General features: G+C 50.1%; 1 protein-coding gene across 5 annotated transcripts in view; it reads left to right on the forward strand.

Moving 5' to 3' along the window:
• The window catches only part of rpap1 (RNA polymerase II associated protein 1), a 154979-nt gene that overhangs the window by 90994 nt on the left and 54431 nt on the right, over positions 1 to 9554 (forward strand). For all 5 annotated transcript variants that reach the window (XM_070878833.1, XM_070878837.1, XM_070878834.1 and 2 more), the window contains one exon: positions 3239 to 3421. In XM_070878833.1, the coding sequence (XP_070734934.1) occupies positions 3239 to 3421 (183 nt within the window). The remainder of the gene's footprint in view (positions 1 to 3238; positions 3422 to 9554) is intronic.

Here is a 9554-nt window from a genome sequence, read left to right on the forward strand (position 1 = left end):
TCTCCACACTCATTGCCATCATGTGATCCACATGTTAGATCCTGCATCTCAGGAGAGTGCGGTTGAGCTCCCCCTCCCCTTCCCCTTCTCCTTCTCCCCACGGTGTGCCTTGCTGCATCCCACTTGGGACCCACAGTTTGGGACGGTGGGGCCCCTGGTGTGCCTCGCTGCATCCCATTGGGACTCACAGTCTGGGACAGTGGGGGCCCTGGGTGTGCCTTGCTGCATCCCATTGGGACCCACAGTCTGGGACGGTGGGGCCCCTGGTGTGCCTCGCTGCATCCCATTGGGACTCACAGTGTGGGACAGTGGGGGCCCTGGGTGTGCCTCGCTGCATCCCATTGGGACCCACAGTCTGGGACGCTGGGGGCCCTGGGTGTGCCTTGCTGCATCCCATTGGGACCCACAGTCTTGGACGGTGGGGGTCCTGGGTGTGCCTTGCTGCATCCCACTGGGACCCACAGTCTGGGACGGTGGGGGCCCTGGGTGTGCCTCGCTGCACCCCATTGGGACCCACAGTCTGGGACGGTGGGGGCCCTGGGTGTGCCTCGCTGCACCCCATTGGGACCCACAGCCTCAGACGATGGGGCCCTGGGTGTGCCTTGCTGCATCTCACTGGGTTGTGGTTGTGGTTTTGCAGTGGTGGTTGCTTTTCTCCAGGCAAGACCCATCAAAGCAGCGACCCTCTCTTCCAAGGGTGTCAGTGAGTGCAGATTTGCTGGGCCTCCTTCTGTTCGAGTTCTTTCTCATTTGTTGCGTGGCACTTTCCTCTGCAAAGATGAAAATATAACTTTTTAGCGAGGGTGTCTTTCTGCTGGGTGGGACCTATGCAGATGGTCACATTTACAATTGCAATTTCATTGAAAAATTAAAATATTACTTGCACTAACACTTGACTAAGGTCCTGCCACTTTTTTGCACTGGCCTCCAGAATTCGGGTGGTCACCATTGCACAGTAATCTTCTGCAAGTTGGTTCCAGCGTTTCTTCATTTCTTTGGGTGGAACTTTTATACGACCTCTGCTCCTGCCATCTGTTCTCAAACACAGTAACTAGTGCCTCCACTTCATTCTGTAAGAAATTACATAAGAACTAGGAGCAGGAGTAGGCCATACGGCCACTTGAGCTATTTAATACGACCATGGCTGATCCAATCATGGACTCGGGTCCACTTCCCTGTCCGCTCCCCATAACCCCTTATTCCCTTATTGGTTAAGAAACTGTCTATCTCTTTCTTAAATTTATTCAATGACCCAGCTTCCGCAGCTCTGAGGCAGCGAATTCCACAGATTTACAACCCTCTGAGAAGAAATTCCTCCTCATCTCAGTTTTAAATGGGCGGCCCCTTGTTCTAAGATTATGCCCCCAAGTTTTAGTCTCCCCTATCAGTGGAAACATCCTCTCTGCATCCATCTTGTCAAACCCCTTCATAATCTTACACCTCTCATTCTTCTGAATTCCAATGAGTAGATGCCCAACCTACTCAACCTTTCCTCATAAGTCAACCCCCTAATCTCCGGAATCAACCCAGTGAACCTTCTCTGAACTGCCTCCAAAGTAAATGTATATCCTTTCTTAAATATGGAAACCAAAACTGTACGTAGTACTCTAGGTATGGCCTCACCAATACCCTGTATAACTAGCAAGACTTCCCTGCTTTTATACTCCATCCACTTTGCAATGAAGGCCAACATTTCATTGGCTTTCCTGATCACTTGCTGTACCTACACACTAACCTTTTGTGTTTCATGCACCCAGGACCCCCAGGTCCCCCAGGTCCCACTGTACTACAGCACTTTGCAATTTTTCTCCATTTAAATAATAACTTGCTCTAAGATTTTTTTTCTGCCAAAGTGTATAACCTCACACTTTCCAACATTATGCTCCATCTGCCAAATTTTTGCCCACTCACCTCGTCTGTTTGTCCTTTTGCAGGCCTCCTCACTCATTGCTTTTCCTCCTATTTTTGTATCGTCAGCAAACTTGGCTACGTTACACTCAGTCCCTTCTTCCAAGTCATTAATATAGATTGTAAATAGTTGGGGTCCCAGCACTGATCCCTGTGGCACCCCACTAGTTACTGATTGCCAATCTGAGAACAAACCATTTATCCCGACTGTGTGTTTTCTGTTTGTTAGCCAATCCTCTATCCATGGTAATGTATTACCCCCCAACCCCGTGAACTTTTATCTTGTGCAGTAATCTTTTATGTGACACTTTGTCAAATGCCTTCTGGAAGTCCAAATACACCACGTCCACTGATTCTCCCCTCTCCATCCTGTTCGTTACATCCTCAAAGAACTCTAACAAATTTGTCAAACGTGATTTCCCCTTCATAAATCCATGCTGACTCTGCCTGACCGAATTTTGCTTTTCCAAATGTCCTGCTCCTGCTTCTTTAATAATGGACTCCAACATTTTCTCAACCACAGATGTTGGGCTAACTGGTCTATAGTTTCCTGCTTTTTGTCTGCCTCCTTTTTTAAATAGGGGCGTTACATTTGCAGTTTTCCAATTTGCTGGGACCTCCCCAGAATCCAGGGAATTTTGGTAAATTACAACCAATGCATCCACTATCCCTGCCGCTACTTCTCTTACGATCCTAGGATGCAAGCCATCAGGTCCAGGGGATTTATCGCCTTTTGTCCCATTATCTTACTGAGTACCACCTCCTTAGTGATTCTTGGTCCTTGAGCCGCGTTGCATCTTGTACTGCAGCTCCGATTTTTCCAATGATAATTAAAGTTCTCACACAGCACTCAAAAGTTCTCATGCACATAACTGGCTCTTTAACAATGGCCAATTGCAGACCGGCAGCTGTACTACGCATGCGTGCCCATAGGAATCTCGTCAAAACATCCCTTTTTTTCGCGCGTGCGTAAAATGAGTAGCATTTTCGGCGCAGACAGTAGGCTACAGGACAGGTTGCGCGACGCCTCTGGGTGTAACTCTGGCAATATACCAAAAAAAGGCTTTGGGCAAAATTGAGCCCCCAAGTGAGCATATATTCTCTTTGGTTGCAGGGAGCTGGAGTTGTATGAGTGAGATCATGGCAGTGACCTAAAGGGTGCAAGTTCTGGGAACTGCGAGGAGCGTGTATGGAATGGCCCTGAGGAATATCGGTGAAGTGGAATCAGCAAAGATTTGGTTTAAGTTTCTGAGTTTTAGGGCTGAAAGTCTTACTTGAAGGGAGAGCAGATATCCCCTTACCGTGTGGCTCATTGCTCTTTGTGTTCCAGGGATTTCTATCCTGCACTGATGAAGATGCTTCAGACCCTACCGAGCCTGGTCTCCCAGTCAAAGAAGGAGGATCCATTGTACGGTTATTCCTTGCAGCGAGCTGAGGCGTTGGTTTGCCTTCTGATCAATATTACTCACAGTGCAGGCTGCGCTGTTGAACTGCAAGCCCAGCTCATCTCCAGGTACCTCTTTCAATCTCCCATCTGATTGTTCTGATGCACCAATTAGGGTCAAACTCCATTTTCCTCCAGCACTACGCCCCAGATCACACCCTTCACACTTCTGAGCCTGGAATATTGTGCACTCCCCATCCCCAACCCCCCATGCAACTATGTGTCTGTGACGCATGTGGAAACCCATCACTCTTTAAGGGCCCAAGTTTCCACACGCGCCTAGAACGGCGCAGTCCCGACCTGGACGCCCGTTTTTCGCGCCACAAAGTGCGCCTAAAAAAATGCTCCGTATTCTCCACCTACTTGCAGGTCCTCTGGCCCTCGGCGCAGCCAGCACGAGCTGTGGGGGGGCAGAGCCAGATCCCTACGCTGAAAACAGTGCCGGGACCTCTGCACATGCGTGCTACAGTGGGCACGCAAGTGCAGTAGCTCCAGGCGCCCGAAGCACGCAGCCCCTAGCCCTGGCCGAATGGCCTCACTGGGGCTGCGTGAATAAGGCTCCTCCCACGGCCAGCTCCTGCTCCCTCCCCCCCCGACCAGACCCGACACCCGCTCCCCCCCCCCCCCCCCCCCCCCCCCCCCGGACTGGACCCGACCCGACCCCCCCCCCGGACTGGACCCGACCCGACCCGCGCTCCTGCTCCCGCCCCCCCCCCCCCACCCCGACTGGACCCGCGCTCGTGCTCCCGCCCCCCCGACTGGACCCGACCCGACCCACGGTCCTGCTCCCGCCCCCCCCCCCCCCCCCCCCCCCGACTGGATCCGACCCGACCACTGCTCCCGCCCTCCCCCCGACTGGACCTGACCCGACCCGCGCTCTTGCTCCCAGCTCCCCCCCCCCCCGGACTGGACTCGACCCGTCCCGCCCCCCGACCCGACTGGACCCAACCCGCGCTCCTGCTCCCGCCCCCCTGATTGGACCCGACCCGCGCTCTTGCTCCCACCCCCCCCCCCCCCCGGACTGGACTCGACCCGTCCCGCCCCCCGACCCGACTGGACCCAACCCGCGCTCCTGCTCCCGCCCCCCTGACTGGACCCGACCCGCGCTCCTGCTCCCGCTCCCCCCACCCCCCGTCTGGATCCGACCTGACCTCCCCCTCCCTGACCTGACCTCCCCGACCTCTCTCTCCCCCCCTCCCCCCTCTCTCTCCCTCCCTCCTCTCTTCCCTCCCCCCCTTTCACGTCCTTGGGACATCCCAAAGCACTTTGCAGCCAATGAAGTATTTTTGAGTGTAGTCACTGCTGTCATGCGGGGAAAACTGGCAGCCTATTTGCGCACAGCAAGATGCCACAAACAGTAATGAACAGATCATCTGTTTTTGGTGATGTTGATTGAGGAATAAATACTGGCCAGGACACCAGGGAGATCTCCTCTTTGAATAGTGCCGTGGATTCTTTTACATCCACCTGAAAGGGCAGACAGGGCGTCGTTGTAACGTCTCATCCAGAAGACGAGTCCCTCTGATCCATGACGACATCAAAAGCATAACCTGCATTGAAGCAGAATGACAAAGGCCAACGTGCCCTTCATCCCTATAGAGGGCAGTCCCAAATGACAGTATTGAGGCTGAAGCTCATATTCTCTCGGTATCACTGTGAATAGGTAATTTGGAAAGTTTATGGGGCATCTTTCCCATCATTACCTTTTGATATCCCATCTCGAGCCATGCACTTGGGACAACTATCACCATATCGCACTGTTTCACCCTGCATTTCATCCAAGTCACTTATCAATGACTTGGATGAAGGAATAGAGTGCCATATATCCAAGTTTGCTGACAACATCAAGTTAGGTGGCACAGTCATTTTTTTTTCTGGAATGTGCAAGGCCAGCATTTATTGTAGTGTATTGTAGCAAATAATATAGGTGGGAGCAGAAAGTTGCAAAGGGACGTTGATTCAGTGGCAAAACTATGGCAGATTGAGTTCAATAGGGCAAGTAAGAGGATATCCACTTTGGACCCAAGAAAGATAAATCAGAGTATTTTCTAAATAATGAGAAACTAGGAACTGTGGAGCAGCAGAATAATATAGAGCTCCATGTACAGAAATCACTAAAAGTTAGTGGATGGGTACAAAAAATAATTCAAAAGATTTGGAACGTTAGCCTTTATCTCAATAGGGCTGGTATATAAAGGGGTGGAAATTTTGCCGTTCAGGTGAATAGAGCTTTGGTTAGACCCCCATCTGGCATTCAATTCTGGGCACTGCACCTCAGGAAGGATATATTGGCCTTGGAGGGGCTGCAGAGCAGATTCACCAGAATGTTGCCAGGGCAAAAAGGGTTAAAGTACAGGGTCTTATTCCCTTAAATATAAAATATTAGTGGGGGAGATAATTGAGTTGTTTAAGATGGTTAAAGGATTTGTTAGGATGATTAAGAAAATCTATTGCCTCTGTTGGGGGTGGGGGAGGAGGAGGGAGCGGGGTGCAGTCCAGAACAAGGGAGCACAACCTTAAAACTAGTGCTCGGCCCTTCAGGGATGATGTGAGGCATCAGTTCTTCACACAAAGGGTAGTAGAAATCTGGAATTCTCTCCCTCAACACGCTATTGATGCTGGAGTTCAATTAAAAATGTCAAAACTGAGATTGATACTACCCTTACCTAGCAAATATTTAATGGTTACAGAACCAAGGCTGGCAGATGGAGTTAAGATACAGATCAGCCATGATGTAATTGAATGGCGGTACAGGCTCGGCAGGTTCATAGAATCATAGAAATTTACAGCACGGAAGGTGGCCATTTCAGCCCATCGTGTCTGTGCCGGCCAATAAAGAGCTACCCAGCCTAATCCTATTTCCAGCTCTTGGTCCGTAGCCCTGTAGGTTACTGCACTTCACGTGCACATGCAAATACTTTTTAAATGTGGTGAGGGTTTTTGCCTCTTCCACCCTTTCAGGCAGTGAGTTCCAGACCCCCCTACCTAGGTGAAGAAATTTCCCCTCAAATCCCCTCTAATCCCCCTACCAATTACTTTAAATCTATGCCCTCTGGTTCTTGACCCCTCTGCTAAGGGAAAAAAGGTCCTTCCTATCCACTCTATCCAGGCCTCTCATAATTTTATACACCTCAATATGGTCTCCCCTCAGCCTCTTCTGTTTCAAAGAAAACAAATCCAGCCTATCAAATCTTTCCTTATAGCTAAAAATCTCTAGTCCAGGCGGCATTCTCGTAAATCTCCTCTGTACCCTCTCTAGTGCAATCACATCTTTCCTGTAATGTGCTGACCAGAACTGCATGCAGTACTCTAGCTGTGGTCTAACTAGTGTTTTATACAGTTCAAGCATAACCTTCCTGCTCTTGAATTCTATGCCTCGGCTAATAAAGGCAAGTATTCCGTATGCCTTCTTAACCACCTTATCGATCTGTCCCACCTTCAGTGATCTGTGGACTTGCGCTCCAAGGTCCCTTTGTTCCTCTACACTTTTCAATGTCCTACCATTTAATGTGTATTCTCTTGCCTTGTTAGCCCTTCCCAAATGCATTACCTCACACTTCTCCGGATTGAATTCCATTTGCCACTGTTCTGCCCACCTGACCAGTACATTGATATCTTCCTGCAGGGCTAAATGGTCTACTCCTGTTCCTATGTTCCTAATTCCTAATGGTGAGTGGAGCATATTGGATCACCCAGTGAGTTCAACAATAAGCCTACAATTTGCAAAAAGGAGCACTGCTATACTTTGAGAAATGCCTGGACACAGTATCCAAGGTTGTTCTTTATGATGCCATCCAGCACATAGGAAATGAAGGCACTGAATGTGGACAATCTAACCTTACTCCTGCACAGGGCAGCTTCAATGCTGAGCTGGTGATTTCAGTCTTTCCGAGATCATTTCTGTTCCCTGCTGCCCTGAGATAGTGTGGATAGTTTTCGCACTGAATTCAAATCAGTGATACAACCAACCAACACGGGGCTCTCATCTCTTCCTATAACCGTCCCTTCCCAATGGAGATCTTTAAAATTATGGAGGGGTTTGATAGGGTAGACGTAGAGAAAATGTTTCCACTTGTGGGGAGACTAAAACCAGGGGCCATAAATGTAAGATAGTTACCAATAAATCCAATAAGGAATTTATGAGAAACCTCTTTACCCAGAGAGTGGTTTGAATGTGGAACTCGTTACCACACAGAGTAGTTACGGCGAATAGCATAGATGCATTCAAGGGGAAGCCAGATAAACACATGCAGGAGAAAGAAATAGAAGGATACGCTGCAAGGGTTAGATGAATCAGGGTGGGAGGAGGCTCATATGGAGCATATAAACAGCAGCATAGATCAGTTGGGCTGAATGGCCTGTTTCTGTGCTGGAAACTCTATGTAATTCCTATCTCTTCAACACTGCCTTCAGTCACCTCCGTTAATTCTGCTTCTGGTTCCTTCTTGGTGCCAGAATATTTTTCCTGTAGTGAGGCACCCTGGGACATTAACAGTGCTATGTGAATGCGCTGTAATGATAAAAGGATTGACACTGGCGCCTAATCCTGTACCATTATCAGGGCGCTGTACAATATAATATTCCTGGGCAGCTTGGCACCACTGTTTATGATTGAAGCAGGTCTTCGACTGACGTAAGGCGAGTGTGGTACGATTGCAGACTGATGTAGGGTGACTGGAACTTGATAGTGAACGTGCAGTGAGCGGGGGGGGGAAGCAGCTGTGTCAGGGTTGGTGACTGTTGCTAAGCGACTGTTAAATACAGCAACAAAGGCTGATTTTATTTCCCACAGCAATACACCTTTAAATTAATGTTACCTATTTTTGAATGCCTCCCATCAGAACTGATGACCTCACAGTCGGTATTAAAGTGATTGACACTTCCTTGGTGTACACTGCATTTTATCCTCATGAAAAACAGAGACCCAAAGGTACTCAATAAACGTCAATAATGAGAATCCTGCTTACAGCGGGGGAATACGTACGTCCGCACATTGGGTCAACAGTAATTCCAAGTGAAACCCATTATGGCGCCTTTGTGACACGTGCTGCAACAATTCCCTTGTGTCCTCTTGGAGCTTGTGGCCAAGCTGTTGCCAAGATTACCACTGCTGCTCATTGTCATGAGATGCTGCCTGCTCTAATTTAGAACCCATTTGAAAGATTTACACAGGAGCACTCTCTTGCCTCTGAGGCAGAAGGTCGTGGGTTTGAGTCCCACTCCAGAGATTCGAACACATAATCCCCAGACTGACACTCCCAGTGCAGTCCAGAGAGAGCGCTGCACTGTCGGAGGAGACTTCTCTCAAATGAGACGTTAAACCAAGCCACCTTCGGCCCTCTCAGATGGTTATAATAAATCCCACGACACTGTTCCGAAGAAAAGCAAGGGAGTTCTCTCTGGTGACCCAACCAATATTTATCCCTCAACTTAATAAAAAACAGATTATCTGGTCATTATCACTTTGCTGTTTATGGGAGCTTGATGTATGCAAATTTGCTGCGGTATTCCCAACATTATAACAGTGACTACACTTTAAAAGTACTTCATTGCCTGTGACATCCTGAGGTTGTAAGAAGCACTGTATAAGTGCAAGTTAGTCGTTTTATTGAGGGAGTGCTGCATTTTCAGGGGGGGGTGACACATTAAACCGAGACTCCATTTGCTCTCAGGTAGGCAGCAAAAGACTTTTTGAAGAGGAGAAAAATGCAAGTCTTTCTTAAGAAGTTCAGGGGATCCATTAGTTGGGAAGGTGGATGGGAGAGGATGAAAGGATTGGAGGGGGTGGGGAGGGAAGGAAGAGGGAGGATCGGTGTGGGGGGGGGGGGGTTGGGAGAGAGAGGAGAGAGAGAGGGGTGGGGGAGAGAGAGAGGAGTGGGGGGGTGGGGGAGAGAGAGGAGTGGGGGGGTGGGGAGAGAGAGGAGTGGGGGGGTGGGGGAGAGAGGAGTGGGGGGGTGGGGGAGAGAGAGGAGTGGGGGGGGTGGGGGAGAGAGAGGAGTGGGGGGGTGGGGGAGAGAGAGGAGTGGGGGGGGTGGGGGAGAGAGAGGAGTGGGGGGGGTGGGGGAGAGAGAGGAGTGGGGGGGGGTGGGGGAGAGAGAGGAGTGGGGGGGGGTGGGGGAGAGAGAGGAGTGGGGGGGGGTGGGGGAGAGAGAGGAGTGGGGGGGGGGTGGGGGAGAGAGAGGAGTGGGGGGGGGGGTGGGGG

The sequence above is a fragment of the Pristiophorus japonicus genome, chromosome 4 (genome assembly GCF_044704955.1).
Source record: "Pristiophorus japonicus isolate sPriJap1 chromosome 4, sPriJap1.hap1, whole genome shotgun sequence".
In the NCBI taxonomy this organism is placed as follows: domain Eukaryota; kingdom Metazoa; phylum Chordata; class Chondrichthyes; family Pristiophoridae; genus Pristiophorus; species Pristiophorus japonicus.